We start from the raw sequence: 20,849 nt of genomic DNA on the forward strand, positions 1-20,849 counted from the left end.
TTGAAATTCCAATATTTTAGGATAGAAAATGCACTGATCACCTGTAAATAACTGTAAACAGAGGAGAATATTTGTAGCTCAGGATTGAAGTGTGGGGTCCTTGGCGCTCTCTGAGCTTGTTTTTTTTGTCTTGTAGACGTTTCATCACCCAACTTGGGTAACAATCATCAGTACTAGAAGGGAACAGGATTTGCTTTCTTGAGAATTGATAAAGATAGATTTCTGATATCAAGCAAAGGAGGCATCTTATAACCCAATACCAGCTTGTTTAGCTTGTCTTAACCTTTGGCTACTCACCCTGGATAACTCTTAAAGAGGTAGACCAGCTCTTTGATATTTTTTTTTAGCCAATATAGCTAATGCTAGAAAATTCTAGGAGTTGAAATATGCACATCTTCAGGGCAGTAAATTTGCAGAAACCCGGTCTGTAGCGGTCAACGAATGTGGAGTCCTAGATTTTAATGGACCCTCATCTTTGGAAGCCAGCTGTGTGACTTTGGTCCAGAAGCTTTCAGTCAGACTCTAGCTTATTTATTACATGGAAGCAAATTAGATTTTCCTGAAATGGTGTAGGGTTTCCTGCCTGAGCAGGGGTTCCGACTAGATGACCTTCAAGGTCCCTTCCATCTTTATTATTATTATTGTTGTTGATCATCGCACAGCCAGCCAGATGTTCAGACTGGATTTGGCATTTTTGTCTACCTTCCAAATCCTTACCAAGGACCCCGGATAGGCAGATGTGGATGGTTGATGGTATTATAGATCTTGTCGCAGGATAGAAGCAGTTCCTAGTAAGGAAACAAATTAGATTTTTCTGAAATGGTATAGGGCAGGGGTGTCAAACTCAATTTCATTGAGGGCCGCATCAGCATTGCGGTTGCCCTCGGGGGGCCCGGGTGGGTATGGCCCGGGTGGGCGTGGCCTACTGGGTGGGCGTGGCTAGAGTGCGTATGGCCTACTGGGTGGGCGTGGCCAGCTCTACATCGTTGGCATCAAGGATGCCTGTGGGGGCCTGGGCAGGAGTGGGACAGATCTGAGGGTCTCTGGCAGAAGGAGGGTCTCTGGGCCAGGGCCAAGGCAGTGGGGGCCGTTCCCTCACTGTTTCCAGGATGGCTTTGCGGGCCGCATGAAACCACTTCGCGGGCCGGATCCAGGCCCCGGGCCTTGTGTTTGACATGTCTGGTATAGGGTTTCCTACTTGAGCAGTGGGTTGGACTAGAAGACCTCCAAGGTCCCTTCCAACATCATCATTATCATCATCATCATCATTATTATTATTATTATAAAACTTTTATTCATAAGACATGAAACTCAGTCAACTGAACATTCAGATTGACTGGCACTAATGGTTGACACGGGTTGCTGCCAGCATCCTAGGTATCAACCAGGTATCTCCTTAAAATGTAAGATGTTCCGAGTAGCGCAGTTTTTTGTAGCTTTGCTGGAGTTGTTGCAGGAAGCTGCAATTTCTTGATGTACTTTGCAAAGCTTTTGGACATAGTTCCCACTGCCCCGATGACAATGGGTGTCACCGTTACACGTTTCATCCATAATCGCGCAGTTTCGATGGCCAGGTTGCGGTATTTTGCAATTTTCCCCCAGTTCTTTTTCTTCGACTCTTGGCATCTCCTGGTACAGCTATATCAATCAACTGTACGCTTCGGTTCTCTACGACTGCGATATCTGGCGTGTTGTTATTATTATTATTATTATATATCATAGTTAGAAATAGGCCCATATCAAATAACAGTATTAGTGTGGGAAGTCTCCATTTTGTCTGGCCAAAATGGAAGAACAGGGAATTCTTTTATTTAAAATCTTCTAATGGATTTCTTTCTTCCCTCCCCCCCCCCCCCCGCCCCTGCCCCCTCCCCCCCAGGTCGTGAAAGGCAGCTGAATTGTGTTAGGTGTCCTCTAGCTGGGCCATGTCATCTATATTGCCTTTTACCCCGCCGGTTGTGAAGAGGCTGCTAGGGTGGAAGAAGTCCGCCAGCGGTTCCGGAGGAGCTGGGGGAGGCGAGCAGAATGGACAGGAAGAGAAATGGTGTGAAAAAGCTGTGAAGAGTTTGGTTAAGAAGCTCAAGAAGACGGGACAACTGGACGAGCTTGAAAAAGCCATCACTACACAGAACTGCAATACAAAATGTGTCACAATTCCAAGGTAAGAACTTTCCAAAGCGAAAATGGGCTGTGATTTATTTAATTAAGCCTACAGCTAGGGTTCAGTCTTGTTCCCCTGTTCCTTATCGATCAAACATTTTGGTTATGGCAGTACCTATTTCCTAGGGCCGTGGTGGCGAACCTATGGCACGTGGCACGCAGAGCCCTCTCTGCGGGCACGCCCCAGTCCTGGGCCTTCCGCTGGGTTTTATAAAACCTTTTCGCCTTAGGCCTCCGCCGCCGTGTGCAAAAAAAAAAAGGTTCAATCAATCAATTTCAACTTCTCGCAGGGGAAAAAAAGATCTCGCAAAGTTGGAATCGATTGAACATTTTAGTCCCACCCAGTCTGCCGTTACCACCGCGGCCATGCCCACCCGGCACCCGACGATACATAAGTGGGTTTTTGGGTTGCAGTTTGGGCACTTGGTCTCAAAAAGGTTTGCCATCACTGTGGGTACGTTGGCTCTTCAGTCAGTTAGCCATATTTAATTGTCATCCATTTGGAACGATAACTTCTGTCTCGTAAGCCGCAGGTTGACTATAAGAATTTGTCAATATTGGTTCCGGGATGTCGTACTTTTCTTCTTACTTGAGTATCAAGAACGTCTGGATGTTGTTGTTTTTTTACTAGTGGGTTTAAAATGACAAGTTGGGAAACTGTACGTGTGATGAATTGGGTAGCATTACCAGAAGAAGAATATGGATTCATTTATTTTTATTTATTTATTTTTTTTAAAAAAATGGGACTTTTTCTTTTGGAATATTATGCGCTGGGATCCGATTCCATGCGTCCTGGCCTTCTTAAAAAAAATAAAATAAAAATAGTATATACAGTGATGAAACACCCAAACGAAAACCAAAAGATCTGATATGAATAATTATTTTATAAAGGATAAACGATAGTCTTAGGAACGTAGGAGTATGATGGAAAGCTTAAAGGAAAGGGAATGTGGCAAACGTGCGTTATCCTGCAGAGATCCCTGGAGAGTATTCAGGTCCAGCTCCTTTGAAAGAGACTTTATCAGACAAGGCTAGAGACAGCCGACATATTTAAAGGCGTAGGTATTCAACAACAACAACTGATGCACTGACTCTGTCTGGAGGCCGTTTGGACCGGAGCGGAACGGAATAGGAGGGCCTTTGCATAGGGTCAGCGGGGAAGGCAGCTGTGCTCTTTCAGAAAGTCCTTGGAACAATTTACTCCTGCCTTGGTCACTTAGCGACTGGGTTGTAGTGATCTTCAAAGGTGCCCCCCCCTCGCACACGTAGACTCCACCCAGAAACTGTTGCTGACTCAAAATGCAGTGGCCCAGCCCAGGTTAAAGGTGTGTCCTTGCTCAAGTCTTACACTACCGATAGCGGGTAAGCGTGATAGAGTCTTAACGAGGATGAGAATTTTAACTTTAATTTTAATTTTAACTGGGGTTTTTATTTTCTCAGGGACTATTATAATCTTTTTAATTGTTTTTAATTTTTGTATTTCTTGTTTTAATTCCCTGTAAACCGCCCTGAGTCCTTTGGGAAAGGGCGGTATACAAATCCAATTAAATAAATAAATAAATAAAACGAGGAGCTGGATCCCCCACGAGGCAGGGAACGCGACCCCCGAGGAGTAAGAGGCGACTCGGCCCAGATATCAGGTGTGTGTGAGAGAAAGACGGTGAAGTCTCTAATAGTTCCCAGAGTGTGTCGTAGTTGCGGATAGCAGTCTCCTCCGCACGGCAGGATTTTGAGTATAAATGTCTCTAGAACAAGAAAGAACTCAGCTTGGATGAATTATTGGTCACCAGTTGGCTTCTGAGTCCAGTCCAAGCTGCCAGTCATTACTTTATAAATCTCTGATTGACACTTGCCTTCAGTCCTTCGTGCACGCCCGCTCTCTTCCTGCATTCCAGGTCGCCTCTTTTAAAGGTTGTCTCCTTGCAGCACTGAGAAAGCTGGCCTTCTTCGTCACAGCCTCCTCTTCCTCCTCCTCCTCCCAGTCACAAGGACGGTGCCTTCTTTTTTAGGGTTCCAGCGAGCTCTTAAAACTGCTTTTGGCCCCTGGCCTGGGGTTAATGTGCTGTGAAACACATTTTGGGGGACTGGTGTTTCGCCTTTCTCGTTTGCTTGGTTTGTACCATGTTGAGATTGTTCCCGTACTCTAGGCCAGACATGTCAAACACAAGGCCCGGGGCCCGGATCCGGCCCGCCAAGTGGTTTCATGCGGCCCGCGAAGCCATCCTGGAAACAGTGAGGGAACGGCCCCTTCTACCTTGGCCCTGGCCCAGAGACCCTCCTTCTGCCAGAGACCCCCAGATCTGTCCCACTCCTGCCCAGGCCCCCATAGGCACCCTGGATGCCAACAGCAGGCCATACGCACTCTAGCCACGCCCACCCAGTAGGCCACGCCCACCCAGTAGGCCACGCCCGCCCAGCCCCTTGAGGGCAACCGCAATGCTGATGCGGCCCTCCATGCAATTGAGTTTGACACCCCTGCTCTAGGCTATCAGTGTGGTTTTAAAAGTTTTATTTGTTTGTAGGGACTTTATTGGCGCGCTCCGCAGCTGGAACTGAGTAGCTGCGTTAAATTGAAATAAAACACATACATGGATATATAAATAAACGTGTCCATGTGTTTATTTCAATTTGCTGTAGAGCCTCCCCCCCATCTCCATCTGACTCTGGAGAGCACACCATGTAAGTCGTAAGGGAGAAGGGCCTGGTTGAACCGCACGCAGTTAAGTTTGAGTATTACAACAGTAACCTCACTGAGAACTTTTGCCTGACCGAAGCAACGGGTTTTGTTTTATAGTCTGTGCTGTTTTTGAGGTCGCTGGCGGTAGCCTTTCATGCAGAAAGCCTGCTGTGTGGCCTCTAGGGTCCTTTATCACAGATGCACCAACCGTGGCAGTAAATGACGCCTGGCTTGCAGGTGCTCACTTCACCTTCTTCTCTTGGGAGAGGCCTATATATATACTGCCAGAAACTTTAGTAGGTTTTATTAAGAACCAAATCTTTGATACCAGGTTCACGGAGCTCCTTCGGTTTGTAATCGGCCCTAATCATGTCACAACGTGACACATGATCTCGCCTACAGTGGAAATTGCTTGCCCACAAACCTGCTGGAGGCACAACTTGTAATTGTGCAAAGAGATTTCTTAAAAGGATGGGTGACAGCACCTGAGTGGAAAAGAATTCAGCCTCTTTGCCACAAACTACTTTGTGTGGTGGTATCACCTCCGGTGGGGCTTCCACCGGCATGCCTGCCACCGCCGCAAATATGATATAACTCATCAATACTAAATCCACAGATCCAGCATTTTATCTTTTTTTCCTTCTTGGTTCTGAAGGGGGGGCCCACTGCAGTGAGCATTACGCTCTTCCTGCATCACCCAACTATTACCTGTTACGCATGGAAGTCTCTATAACACCCCCTTGTAATTTAGATCTGACTATTCACTCTAGCTTTCACCCCAGATTTTCCCTTTGATCCTTGGATTCAGGATCTCTCAGATTGAAGGGATTCTGACAAAACGGATTTATGATGGCTGTTTTTAAGTCCTACTCTACAACAAAAATGCCATACGTTCTTATGCATGTGGATACCCTTTTTTTGTAATGGAAACGTTCAGATCCTTTTTGGATTGTTGGGGACACCCCCACCCCCACCCCCGAAGCTTAAGTACCTCGTAGTACTCATAGCTTACTTCAGGTTAAAAGAAGTACAGGTCCATCCATGCTTGAAGGGACAACTCACCCCACTTCCAGGTCATAACTTGCCTGGGATACCGGTTTTACTTTACATCTTCTCAGAACATTGTTATTGTTGTTAGCTGCGAAGTCGTGTCCGACCCATCATGACCCCATGGACAACGTTCCTCCAGGCCTTCCTGTCCTCCACCATCTTCTGGAGTCCATTTAAGCTCACGCCTCCTGCTTCAGTGACTCCATCCAGCCACCTCCTTCTCTGTCGTCCCCTTCTTCTCTTGCCCTCAACCTTTCCCAGCATTCGGCTCTTCTCCAGTGAATCCTTCCTTCTCATTAGGTGGCCAAAGTATTTGAGTTTCCGCTTCAGGATCTGGCCTTCTAAAGAGCAGTCAGGGTTGATCTCCTCTAGGACTGACCGGTTTGATCGCCTTGCAGTCCAAGGGACTCGCAGGAGTCTTCTCCAGCACCAGAGTTCAAAGGCTTCAATTCTTTGGCGCTCAGCCTTTCTTATGGTCCAGCTTTCACTGCCATACATTGCAACTGGGAAGACCATAGCCTTGACTATACGCACTTTTGTTGGCAGGGTGACGTCTCTGCTCAGGACATTGGGTGTTGCTAAACTTGATTGAGGCCACGTTTTCCCCATTATTGATTTACTTATCTGCTCAGGATGGTATATGTAATGCTCCCTCCTATACTTTCCCCCACAATAATTTCATTCATTCATTCATTCATTCATTCATTCATTTATTTATTTATTTTCTATGACTGTCCATCTCAGCCAAGTGACTTTGGGCAGCTTACAATTCTAAAACTATAAAATGGTTAAAACAATTTAAATAGATAAATGGATAAACAATCCAGTGAGAGAAGGGAAGAGTTACTAGTTCAAAGTCATTCAGGGATCTCTCCTCTTAAGCCAGACTATAACACTAACACCTAGTAGTCAGCAGTGGCAGGCAAGTCTCCCAACTTTTAAGAGAGAATTCACTTCCAATATTATTTCTGACCAGCAGTATAAACCTAAACAGATTCGGGAGCACATTCTGCATGACAAAGTATCTGAGGAGGTTGGCATCATCAAGAAAGCTGAGGTCATTATCGGTTGTCAAGAGGCGTGGATTATACGCAAGGAGCGTCCCAGATCTGAACAAGGACTCTGAACAAGGATAGAACAGATTGTCTCCAACACTTCAGTTGCAGTCAGTCAAATCAACACACAGCCAGGTGTGAAATGATGTTCCCTTCGGTGCCTGATTGGACCGTTCTGAAAATATACCAACGCACACCAGTTATCTCTAGTGGCAGGCAGCCTCCCAGGATCCAATCAACACGTTAGTAGGTGTGATAAATCTAGAAGCTAGAGTCAAATCAAGAATATTTCATGGGAATGTAGCCCGTGTACTGTTCGAATACAGGGGAGATCAGTCACAATCTCTTTGTGTCTCCTCTCAAAGTAGTCTTTGAATGGTCATCTGTGTATTAATACAACCACTCGCTTGTTCCCCTACTAATGCTCATCCCATTAAGGGCTTTCAGTCTTGGGAGAAGTGAAGAAAAAATGGGAGCTGAGTGGGCCAGGCATGCACAACAGGGTAACTTCCAGCTAGGAATCTCGGGTCCAGATGAGTCTAAAAAAGGCTTCTGTGCGTGAACAAGACAGTCTTTTGTTGTTCTGTTTTTAATCATGCCTTTTTTTATACAGTGGTCCCTCAGTACTCATCATTAATTGGTTCCAGGGGGTACAGTGAGTACAAAAGAAAAAAGAAAAAAAAAGAAAATGCTGAGTACCAAACAGTTTTTCCCCATAACGAATAATGTAGAGCAGGGGTCTTCAAACTTGGCCCTCTTATGACTTGTGGACTTCAACTCCCAGAATTCCTCCTGGCTGAGGAATTCTGGGAGTTGAAGTCCACAAGTCATAAAAGGGCCAAGCTTAAAAGACCCCCTGATGTAGAGAGTCACAAGGCAAGCCGACACACACAAGTTCTAGCTTGTGCACCAAACAAACGATGAGTACTGGGACAAAATGTTTGCATCAAAAAGCATTGAGTACCAAATTGGATGAGTTTCCAAGCGGTTGCATATCAAGGCACCGCTGTACATGTCATTCAAGGTGGTGGACCTGTCTTAATACTTTGGCCTGCTAATTTCCCACAATAACAATCCCATGAGTTGGGTTGGCTGTGACAGAGGGACTGGCCCCAAGTCATCCAGCCGGCTTTCACGCCAAATGGAAGTGGTTAATGAGAGACTAGGAAAAGAGGCCTCTGGGAAGAGTAATGTAGGAGCTGGCCAGGCTGAGCCAGAGGGCAGGGTCAAATGCACCATGAGTTTGGAATTGCTGTGCTCATGTGTTGTTGTTAGTTGCGAAGTCATGTCCAACCCCTCGCAACCCCGTGGACGTTTCTCCAGGCCTTCCTGTGCTCCACCATCTTCTGGAGTCCATTTAGGCTCATGCCTTCTGCTTCAGTGACTCCAGCCAGCCACCTCATTCTCTGTCGTCCCCTTCTTCTCTTGCCCTCAACCTTTCCCAGCATTAGGCTCTTCTCCAGTGAGTCCTTCCTTCTCATTAGGTGGCCAAAGGATTTGAGTTTTAGCTTCAGGATCTGGCCTTCTAAAGAGCAGTCAGGGTTGATCTCCTCTAGGACTGACCGGTTTGATCGCCTTGCAGTCCAAGGGACTCGCAGGAGTCTTCTCCAGCACCATAGTTCAAAGGCTTCAATTCTTTGGCGCTCAGCCTTTCTTATGGTCCAGCTTTCACTGCCATACATTGCAACTGGGAAGACCATAGCCTTGACTATGCGCACTTTGTTGGCAGGGTGATGTCTCTGCTTTTTAGTGTGCTGTCTAGATTTGTCATGGCTTTCCTCCCCAGGAGCAAGCGTCTTTTAATTTCTTGGCTGCAGTCCCCATCTGCAGTGATCTTGGAGCCCAGGAAAATAAAATCTGCGCTCATGTAAGAGACCTCTAAGTCCAGCCTCCCTTTGAAGTCTGTTGACTTATCTGGCGCCAATTCTCCTTGACCGTTAGTTCAGATTCTTGGGTATAGCTAGCATGAAATAAAGTTGTCGTACTTCTGAACTCTATCCTGGTTCCTGACTTCTTGCACCTGAACAAGCAAGCAGGTAGGTAGGTGAGTTGGTTAGGTAGATAGGTTGTGCTTTAAAACTAAGGGTTACTAAGATTTTGGGATGTTTTTCCCGCTTACCATCCCCACCTCAGTCATTGCTACCCCAGAACATTCCATGTTCAGTCCACATATGGAGCACGTGGAACCAGTTGCTCTGTGCACATGATAGTCTGTGCATAGGACATCCAGTTGTGGTCACCACGATGTAAAAAAGATGTTGAGACTCTGGAAAGAGTGCAGAGAAGAGCAACAAAGATGATTAGAGGTCTGGAGGCTAAAACATATCAGGAACGGTTGCTGGAATTGGGTATATCTCATTTAATGAAAAGAAGGAGAGGGGACATGATAGCAGCCTTCCAATATCTCAGGGGCTGCCCCAGAGAAGAGGGAGTCAAGCTGTTCTCCAAAGCCCCTGAAGGCAGGAGAAGCAACAACGGATGGAAACTAATCAAGGAGAGAAGCAACCTAGAACTAAGGAGAAACTTCCAAACAGCGAGGACAATTAACCAGTGGAACAACCTGCCACCAGAAGCTGTGAATGCTCCAACACTGGAAGTTTTTAAGAAGAGACCGGAGAGCCATTTGTCTGGAGTGGTATAGGGTTTCTTGCCTGAGCAGGGGGTTGGATTAGATGACCTCCAGGGTCCCTTCCAACTATATTATTATTATTATTATTATTATTATTATTATTATTATTATTATTATTATTATTATTATTATTATTATTATTATTATTATTATTATTATTATTATGTACCACTATGAATGACATCTTGAATAATTTAAATGCCAACACCAGGATAGGCAGTTGAGAGTAAGAATGGGGTCATGGCTTTGTCCTATTCTGCAGAAAGTGCATAGGGAGTTGAGCCCCAGTTTCTCTCTCTTCCAGGGTGCAAAAAGCGAATAAAACACTTGCATTAAAAATAACATTTTCACAAGGCTTCCAGTTAAACCTGTTAGTCGACTGTTTCGTTCACTGAGTCAATGATTGGCATAATTGGATGGCACTTACAAAAAAAAAAAAAGAAAATCTTGAAAAAAGTAGATTGAGGTGTCGTAGCCCACATTACTAACGTAGAGTTAAAAGTGCAGCATTGACTTCTCTGTAGCCTTGAACAAAATGTGGAGGAACAATTGGAAGTCTCGGAGAAATAACTAAAGAGGTTGAATGCTGCTGACTTTGGAAGAAGGGTGTCTGGCACACACCTGGTCTGCAAAGACTTGGCATTTGTTAGAATTCAAACTTTGGATGGTTGGATTAGGCAGGCAGCACTTTTAGTTCAGCGGCAGCAGCTTTTCGGGAAAGCAATTATTTTAACCTTCTGATGCATTAAATCTGCTAGCCCCAGTAACTCTGACCTTTATATTTCAGGCTGCTACTTAAATGTTGAATCCAGTTTAAATACAATAATACTTTACATATGATTTGAATTATTTCAGAGGAGTATGAATTTCATTGACTAAATGCCAAAGTAAATATTTGGCGTGCTACTATTATATGAGGTAGTTATGTCACTATTAATAACTAACCTTGGTGACTGATAAGTTTTTTTTTAAAAAAAGCTGATTATTAAAGAAATGAAAGTGGACTCAGTGAGGAATTCCCTTGGACATCATCCAGGAAACTAATTTTCAGCAATTTTTTTTTTACAGCTAATAAGATTTCCTGTGATTTCAGTTCATTATTGCTGTTCCTTGAAAGGAGATTATTGTGGCCAAATGGCCATAAAATGACAAATGAGGTACGCAAGGTGTTTTTTTAAAGAGTGGACTGCCCCTTTGAAAACATCTTGTCATTTGTCATTTGTGCCTACTTTGTTTTCATTGGTTGCATATGTACCTACTATTTTATTTATTTATTTTTTATTTTAATTCCATTTATATCCCGCCCTTCTCCGAAGACTCAGGGCGGCTTACAAGCTTAGCAGTAGCCTTCATTCTATGCACATGCCTGCTTATTAGGGCTTTCGCCCCCCCCCAGCGGCATTATTACAAAGTCAGCTTAATTGCCCCCAACAATCTGGGTCCTCATTTTACCTACCTCGGAAGGACGGAAGGCTGAGTCAACCTTGAGCCTGGTGGGACTCGAACCTGCACTAATTGCAGGCAGCTGGTCTTACTTAAGGAGGCATTAGCCCACTGCGCCACCAAGGCTGTTCCCTTTTGTCTAGCAGTGTTACAAACCAAACTTTGGAAGAAAAGAGTGAAAGAAAGTAAGCGAAAGGTAGAAGGAAAGAGAAAGAAATCTAACGTTATTATTCACCATCCTTGTTTTCACACACCTCTTCACACGCCCTTTTCTTTTTTAAACTTCTCAAGTCTCCTTTTGAAGATCTCATCCACACCACCCCCTTGGCCCATTTACTCTCCCATCGTATTATTTGCTTTGCAATTTGGTTCTCAGTTCTCTCGATCTCATCCAGCCATCTCATTCCGCTCACTGACTGACGTATTCAGTCTGCAGTATTCGTTATTCATTCTTAATCCCGTCCCTCCTTTTTCCAGACAGGCTGCCTTAAGTATCCCCTTCCCACTGCCTTCAGCTTTCTTTCTTTCTTTCTTTTTTGTTCGTTTGTTTCCTTTGACATTCTCCGATGTGTTCGCTTTCTTTTTTTTTTTTTTAAACTGGTCTTGGACGGAAATTAAAATCGAAGAGAATGTTCGCTTATTAAACCGTTCTCCGTAATGTCAAGCAGGGAAAAACTGTAGTTTTTCAACTCATTTTTTCAACTGTAGTTTTTCAACTTCAACTCAAGCCTTGGTGGAGCAGTGGGCTAATGCCTCCTTAAGTAAGACCAGCTGCCTGCAATTAGTGCAGGTTCGAGTCCCACCAGGCTCAAGGTTGACTCAGCCTTCCATCCTTCCCAGGTAGGTAAAATGAGGACCCAGATTGTTGGGGGCAATTAAGCTGACTTTGTAATAATGCCGCTTGGGGGGGGCGAAAGCCCTAATAAGCAGGCATATACATAGAATGAAGGCTACTGCTAAGCTTGTAAGCCGCCCTGAGTCTTCGGAGAAGGGCGGGATATAAATGGAATTAAAATAAATAAATAAAATAAATAAACTCCCAGAATTCCTGAGTCAGCCAGCTCAGGAATTCTGGGAGTTGAATTGCATGAGTCATAAAAGAGCCGAGGTTGCCTACCCCTGAAACCGTAGGGTAAGCAAAACCAGCCCCCCCCCCCCCCAGCCTCAAATTTGAATGTTTTCACATTCAAGACACGATTATTCTTAAATTTTATTTTAAAATTCTATAATCCTAGCTTCCGGACCCACCAAAGGACTCGTGGTTTAAAAGAGTTAAAGGTTGTTTTCATTTTTTACGATGTGAAGCTGAATAAAAAGGTATGAAAAAAAAGCCTGCAAAGTTAAAACTTTCAAGGATGTTCACAGCACGGGAGATTTTATCTTGTCTGTGGAGAACTTAGTGCCCAGGTCCAGACAGTTTTTAGATACTAGTACTGTGTCCTTTTTTTTTTAGCCACAGATTTGTTTGTAAGTGCAATTTATGGAGGAAACGGCACAGATAATAACAATATCTGATTATCAGAACTGCATAAGGTTAGAAAGAGCAAATGGGAATTTTCCAGTGGAATTCAGCAGGAGGAAAAGATACCCGAGAGAAAGGAGAACGGTCAAGGAAGCTGTGTGTTGTGAAGAGTTGTGCATGCAATGGTGAGGGGTCAAATGATCATCTTCTGCGTAGCTGCTGATTGCAAGAACTGTGTCCTGAGAACTGATTTTCTGTTTGAGTCATTAAATGACTGTTTCTTGTGAGTAAGCCAAGACTTCAAGGGGTATATAAGAAAGTCAGGTTGTTGATAGCTTATTGAGCTGATGTCAGTATTGCAGTATTTGAGGGGCTGCCACAAAGAAGAGGAGGGGGTCATGTTATTCACCAGAGCACCAGAGGTCAGGACGAGAAACAGTGTTTGGAAACTGACCAAAGAGAGAAGCAACCTGGAATTAAGGAGAAAATTCCTGACAGGGAGGAGAATCAACCAGTGGAACAGAAGTTGCCTCCAGAAATCTATTCTATTCTATTCTATTCCTATTCCTATTCCTTGTTCTGTTCTGTTCTATTCTATTCTATTCTCTATTCTCTATTCTATTCTATTTTCTATTCTATTCCTATTCCTTGTTCTGTTCTGTTCTATTCTATTCTATTCTATTCTCCAATATCTATTCTATTCTATATTCCAAAATCTATTCTATTCTATTCTATTCTATTCTATTCTATTCTATTCTATTCTATTCTATTCTATTCTATTCTATTCTATTCTATTCTATTCTATTCTATTCTATTCTATTCTATTCTATTCTCTATTCTCTATTCTCTATTCTCTATTCTATTCTATTTTCTATTCTATTCCTATTCCTTGTTCTGTTCTGTTCTGTTCTGTTCTATTCTATTCTATTCTATTCTCCAATATCTATTCTATTCTATATTCCAAAATCTATTCTATTCTATTCTATTCTATTCTATTCTATTCTATTCTATTCTATTCTATTCTATTCTATTCTATTCTATTCTATTCTATTCTATTCTATTCTATTCTATTCTATTCTATTCTATTCTATTCTATTCTATTCTATTCTATTCTATTCTATTCTATTCCATTCCACCCCACCCTATTCTATTCTATTCTATTCTATTCTGTTCTGTTCTGTTCTGTTCTGTTCTGTTCTGTTCTATTCCATTCCACCCCACCCTATTCTATTCTATTCTATTCTATTCTATTCTATTCTATTCTATTCTATTCTATTCTATTCCTATTCTATTCTATTCTATTCTATTCTATTCTATTCTATTCTATTCTATTCTATTCTATTCTATTCTATTCTATTCTATTCTATTCTATTCTATTCTATTCTATTCTATTCTATTCTATTCTATTCTATTCTATTCCATTCCATTCCATCCCATCCCATCCCATCCCATCCCATCCCATCCCATCCCATCCCTATCCCTATCCCTATCCCTATCCCTATCCCTATCCCTATCCCTATCCCTATCCCTATCCCTATCCCATTAGAAATGAATTCCATAGAAGACTAAAGACTATTTTTATTTGGATTAGCTTTAATTGTTCTAAGTGATTCCCCTTCCTTTTTTTTATAACCACATGAATTAGGGGTGTGTGTCTTATCTCAGATGTTTGCGCACCCGTTCTACTTGTCCCAGACTTAAATCCGTTTCTTCTTTTTTGTGCCTTTCCTAACGGTCCTGCCCTCTCTTCCTCAAGGCCATCCTTTTTACGCGCTCCATCTAATGATTGCTTGCCTTAGAATGAATGGAATTTCCTGAAAATAAAAATACGAAAAGAACAAAGGGAAGAGAGAAAAAAAAAGACAAACCAATCTAGCCAAAGAAACCTTCACCCCCCCCCCCAAAAAAAAATCCTTAATGAAGATGGGAGAACAGTACTGGAATGAAAAGGAAATGAATGTGTGCCTACATCGCTCAAGGACGATGGCCAAATGTCAAGGGACGGCTTTTATGTCTTGGCTTCACCAGCTGAGGATGTGACCTGGGGAGACAGTGTTCCCCTTGTGTTTTTTTTAGTGCAACTGGTAGGTAGTCTTTTAATAGCCAGGTCCAACATCCTCCCCGACTTCTTTATCGCAGCATTCTAGAATCCAGAGTTGAAAAATCTCTGGAATGTCCATTCATGTGAACTGTCACTATTCTCCCCTCTAGAAATCTCTCGTTCTTGATCACACATTCGGGAAACAAAAACAAGACAAAACTCGAGTTTCTTGACTGTTTGCTGAGCCAACGCAGCCGTGAAAGACTTCCTTCCCTGTTTTAAGACATTTGATCTCAACAACTCCCAAGCAAGTACTCTTGAATTTCCTTTCCCGCTGCTTCTCTCTCTACGACTCTTTCCTGCTCTCTTCCTGTGGGGAACCTTTGTACCTTTTTAGTTGTCTTTCGTGCAAGCAAACGGAGGCAGCGCAGTCTCCGGAGACGGGCCTGTGAAGGGGAGCAGAATGCTGCAGGCTTGAAGGTACTCTGGACTCCTTTAATCCAGTCCAACTCAACAGCATCAATAAGAGCTTTCCCCTCCTGTTTTACTTAGAGCAGAGGTCACCGATCTTTTCACGCAGGCGGCCCGGAGGGAAAGGAACGCAGGCTGACACGGGGCTCCGTTTGTGTAGGCGTGCAGGCGCCAGCTGCCGCCGCTAGCCCCAGACCCCTGTGCAAACGGGCCACGCAACCTGCACAGCGCTAGCGGCTCTGTTTATTGAGGTGCGCAGGTGCTAGCCCCCACCGCGAGTCCCTGCGTGCATGCGCAAACGGGCCGGACAACCCGCCTGCACGCTAGCGGCCCTGTTTGCACAGGCGTGCAGGTGCTAGCCACCTCTGCTACTCCCCCCTCACATGCGCAAACAGGTCTGCGGGCGCTAGGGCGAGTAGAGGTGAGTGCACGCACACACATGCACCCACTGGCCAGCTTGTCCCGTGGCCTTGTGGCCAGTAGGCCATGGCCCATAGGTTGGGGACCCCCGACCTAGAGGTTGGTGACTTCTAGATTGAGGGGATAGGTTGGTCCATAAGGAAGCCAGCTTTCCCCCCAATCCTGGACCGTCTAGTATAGATTAGTTACTCCCAAGTGTGTTCTGGGCATAGCTGGGTGTGCCGTCCTTTCTTCAGACAAAAATCCCAGGTTTGGTGTTCATTTTTCTCACTGCTTGCTGTTTTAATAGAAGTGAAGGCTGGATGTCCTACTTCTTCCAGGAGGGAAGGATGAGAGGTGTTGAAAAACTCTGCTGTTGAGAAAACTGGTGCTGGGAGGGAATTTCATCTAGATCGGGGGTCTTCAAAGTTGGCCCTTTTACGACTTGTGGACTTCAACTCCCAGCATTCCTCAGCCAGGCATGCTGGCTGAGGAATGCTGGGAGTTGTCCAAAAGTCATAAAAGGGCCAAGTTTGAAGGCCCCTGAGTTAGAAAATCAAACCCTAATCATGCCTAAAAGAGACCTTATATAGATATTAGGATGCAACAAATAAAAAATACTATGTTCAATCATACAAGGATGACGTCTAGAACAATCACAAATCACCACTCACCCCTTTATAATATAGATATTAAACGTCCTATTTTTAATAATTCAGCCCAATATTTAACTGAAATGTAAACTTTACCCACAAAGCATTATTTTAACCCAGGGGTCTTCAAACTTGGCCCTTTTATGACTTGTGGACTTCAACTCCCAGCGTGGCTGATCTACACTGCCAGAATAAGCACAAGGCCCTGCTCGTTTTGTTTCTGTTTGCTGTCTCTTTCACCCTCAGAAAGTGTTCTCTTACTCTAGAGTAGAGTAGAGTAGAATAGAATAGAATAGAATAGAATAGAATAGAATAGAATAGAATAGAATAGAATAATAAAATACAGAATAGAATAGAAATATAGAATGGAATGGAATGGAATAGAATAGAATAGAGCTGGAAGGGATCCTGGAGGTCTTCTAGTCCAGCCCCCCACTCAAGCAGGAGAACCTATACCATCTCAGACAAGTGAATGTCCGGTCTCTTCTTAAAAACTTCCAGTGATGGAGCGCCCACTGCCAACCTAGCAGTTCGAAAGCACGTAAAAATGCAAGTAGAAAAATAGGGACCACTCCGGTGGGAAGGTAACAGCGTTCCGTGCGCCTTTGGCGTCCAGTCATGCCGGCCACATGACCACGGAGACGTCCTCAGACAAACGCTGGCTCTTTGGCTTTGAAACGGAGATGAGCACCGGCCCCTAGAGTTGGAAACGACTAGCACGCATGTGCGGGGGAACCTTTACCTTTACATATATATATATATATATATATATATATATATATATATATGTATGTATGTATGTATGTATGTATGTATGTATGTATGTATGTGTATGTATGTATGTATGTATGTATATATGCATGTATATATATATATGTATATATATACATATATATACATATATATACATATATATACATACATATACATATACACATACATACATATATACATATACATATACATATACATATACATATACATATACATATACATATACATATACATATACATATACATATACATATATATATATATATATATATATATATATATATATATATATTTGTTTTCTGAGGTTTTCGCAGGTGTTTGTATGTGGATCTTTGGTCATTCGGGTTTTTCCCCACCTTCAATTCTACGTGGGAAAAAACCCAAATGACCAAAGATCTACATACATACATACATACATACATACATACATACATATACGAATTAAAGGGAGACTGATACTCAACAAATACTTAACATATATGTGTGTGTGTCCGTGTGCGCGTGCACACGCGCACACACACACCTTGATAAGATTAAAAATGTGCATCCCAGGCATATTAATAAACTAAGCGAACACTGGGATGGGATAAGAAAAACTAAAACAGTTTTTATTGCTAAAAGATCAAGCTTTCCTTGGCTAACTGCCAACATCGTCAGAATGGAAACGCTGGGGTGGGGAGATTGCATTTATACTGTTGGTGTCTGCACTCTGCTCATGGAGCGCGTCACCGGTCTGTTTCTTGACGCCGGCCGTATTCCTTTGAGTTGTATGTACTATATATATATATAGTATATCTGTCTCTCTATCTATATTACCTATCTGTGTATCATCTATCCTGTCTGTCTGTCTGTCCATCCGCCTAAAATTTCTGAAGTGCACAGAAATGTTAGCTATCGTGTCTTTGCTAGACGGAAACAATGAGCACGTTGCTCTGTCATGCTCTATGCCTCTTCATGAACCTTTTTAGAGATAGACATATGGGATCTGTTAGTGTTCATCACAGCGTTTCCAAACATTCCGGAGTTCAAATGAGCCATCGTCCCTGTCCTTTCAGCGGGAGGCCCATGTGCCAGTGCATGGATCAAGGATAGGATAAAGCCTTTCCATTTAGGAGTTCAGCATTATCCTTCCATTGTGTTGGTGACTGCTTCTCGCATGCAGAATCTCTCCAACCTTGCTTGCAGATTCTAGCTTGCTCAGGTTGCTTCCTAGTAACTGTTGTGATTCAGGGTCAGCCTGTGGGTTCGGCAGTTGGGTCGGATGACTCGGATGACTCAGATGAGGGGGAGGAGGGGGGTGTTGAAGAAGAACTTGCTGATGATGGTTTGGAGGCTCCGCAGAGCCCCCAGCCAGGCCCCTCTTACTTGGTGGAGACCCAGCTGTGTGAGCCCGACAGTGTGGATGAAGATGACCCACAGCTGGCCCTGTTCAAGGACGCCCAACGCAGGAGGCAGTCAAGTAGGAGCAAGCAGAGAAAGGCTGTGGGACTTCTCGGAAGGAGGCAAAGAGAGGCCACGCCCTGAACTCTTATAAAGGGAGTGTTTGGGGGAGGGCTGGTTTGCTGAAAGCAACCGCTCCGATAGAGGATCAAAGCTCCGGTGTCTTGTTTCATGTTTTGTTGTTTGTTTGTGTAATAAATTTGGCAGACGTATTCCAGCCTCTGCCGTTTGTACAGGGGTTGCCTTTCTGCAAGGCCGGTAGCAGGCTGGTACAGAACAGTAACATGCAGCTGGTTGTTTGCTAGTCACCTTCAGGTAGTCGTCCACTGAACAACCACAATTGGGCCCAAAACGTCTGTTGCTAAGTGAGACAGTCGTCAAGTGGTTTTTGGCCCCTTTTACGCTTTTCTTGCTCACGTCGTTAAGCGAATCACCGCGTTTGTTAAGTTAGAAACAACACAGTTCTTAAGTGAATCTGGCTTCCCCATTGGCTTTGCTTGTCAGAAGGTCACAGAAGGGGATCACGTGACACACATCCCCCAGGTCACTTTGACCGTCACACATATGAGTCGGTTGCCAAGCGGCTGGATTTTGATCCCATGAACGTGGCGGGGGGGGGGATGTGTGAAAAACTGTCATAGGTCACTTTTTTCACTGCTGTTACAACTTAGAATGGTCACTAAAGAAACTTGTAAGCCAACAACTACTTTTTCTACTTTTTCTGACATTTTGGGAGGACCTCTTCAACGGCTCTTTCGTGGGATCTCACTCCCTGTCTCGTATGAAATCAGCGTACATCTCTCGTAAGCTCTCTACCAATGTAGGATTCCAGCATAAAAACAGAGTCTGGCAAATTCATTTTTCATGGCAATAGGGTGGGGTGACTTCACCTGCATTCAAGGTCGGGGTTGCCATCTTCCAGTTGAGGTTGCACACATCACCACACACACACACATATATACACACGCACCCTATCCACACGCAATGCAACAATTTGACTAGCCTTTTCCATAGCATTTAATTTGGCTTTTACAATGGATCCTACACAAAGCCTTGGTGGAGCAGTGGGCTAATGCCTCCTTAAGTAACACCAGCTGCCTGCAATTAGTGCAGGTTCGAGTCCCACCAGGCTCAAGGTTGACTCAGCCTTCCATCCTTCCGAGGTAGGTAAAATGAGGACCCAGATTGTTGGGGGCAATTAAGCTGACTTTGTAATAATGCCGCTTGGGGTGTGTGTGAAAGCCCTAATAAGCAGGCATATACATAGAATGAAGGCTACTGCTAAGCTTGTAAGCCGCCCTGAGTCTTCGGAGAAGGCCGGGATATAAATGGAATTAAAATAAATAAAAAATAAAAAATAAAAGCCAAGGATTGAAAATTCGAAATTTCAGGTGTTACTGGAAAGTTACAAACAGTTACAAATAAGCAAATTGGTTTGTATCCTTATTAGACTGGACTGGACCGGACCAGAATAGAATAGAATAGAATAGGGGAGAAAATAGAGTAGAGTAGAGTAGAGTAGAGTAGAGTAGAGTAGAGTAGAGTAGAGTAGAGTAGAGTAGAATATAATATAATTAATAATAGAATAGAATAGAATAGAATAGAATAGAATAGAATAGAATAGAATAGAATAGAATAGAATAGAATAGAAAATATGCAATGGAATGGAATGAAAGAATAGAATAGAATAGAGCTGAAAGGGACCCTGGAGGTCTTCTAGTCCAGCCCCCTGCTCAAGCAGGAGAACTTATACCATTTCATACAGGTGGCTGTCCAGTCTTTTCTTAAAAACCTCCAGTGACGGAGCGCCCACGATTTCTGGTGGCCAGCTGTTCCACTGGTTGATTGTCCTCCTTGTCAGGAAGTTTCTCCTTAATTCCAGGTTGCTGCTGTCCTTGGTCAGTTTCCAACCATTGTTTCTCTTCCTTCCCTCTGGTGCTCTGGAGAATAACGTGACCCCCTTTTCTTCCTTGTGGCAGCCCCTCAAACGCCGGAATCCTGCTATCATGTCTCCCCTATTTCTTCTTTTCTTTTAGACTAACCAAACCCAACTCCCGCAGCCGTTCTTCGTACGTTTTGGTCTCCAGGCCTTGGATCCTCTTAGTGGCTCTTCTCTGAACTTTTTCCAAACTCACAACGTCTTTTTTGTGACTAGACTGTATAGCCCCTAAAGATGACATCCAGTAGATGTCCTTTCTGCCACTTTATATTGCCTCCAGTGATATTTGAGTTTTCCTAAGGTTTCTCAGTGACATTTGAGAACCCTAGCTGAGAAACGTCTCCGGTTCTGATGGCTTCATTTATTTCAGGTTGGCGTCTTCCCCATATTTGTGTAATGCCCAGCACTCTGAAGACTTGCTTAGCATTTTCTTGCGTTCATTCAACCTTCCGAAGAGATCGCTTATTGTTCGTTTTGCAGGAGGGGAGTCATTCCCACCCACCCACCCCAAAAGTATAACTCTATTCATTCAGGGACCGAAATTGGTGTTGTTGAGAGCTACATTTTCATTCACGATTCTTCTGATATTTTGGGCATGAAACCTAGGTTAATAGCCTGGGTTTTATTCAATACTTTTTAACCTCTTTTCTGCGCTT

At 43.7% G+C, this 20,849-nt stretch overlaps 1 protein-coding gene across 5 annotated transcripts in view; it reads left to right on the top strand.

Moving 5' to 3' along the window:
• The window catches only part of SMAD2 (SMAD family member 2), a 74,297-nt gene that overhangs the window by 25,376 nt on the left and 28,072 nt on the right, over window positions 1–20,849 (top strand). For all 5 annotated transcript variants that reach the window (XM_081319272.1, XM_081319276.1, XM_081319274.1 and 2 more), the window contains one exon: window positions 1,880–2,161. In XM_081319272.1, the coding sequence (XP_081175398.1) occupies window positions 1,926–2,161 (236 nt within the window). In that variant the 5' untranslated portion in view covers window positions 1,880–1,925. The remainder of the gene's footprint in view (window positions 1–1,879; window positions 2,162–20,849) is intronic.

This window comes from Vipera berus (assembly GCF_964194415.1).
Source record: "Vipera berus genome assembly, chromosome: 2".
In the NCBI taxonomy this organism is placed as follows: Eukaryota; Metazoa; Chordata; class Lepidosauria; order Squamata; family Viperidae; genus Vipera; species Vipera berus.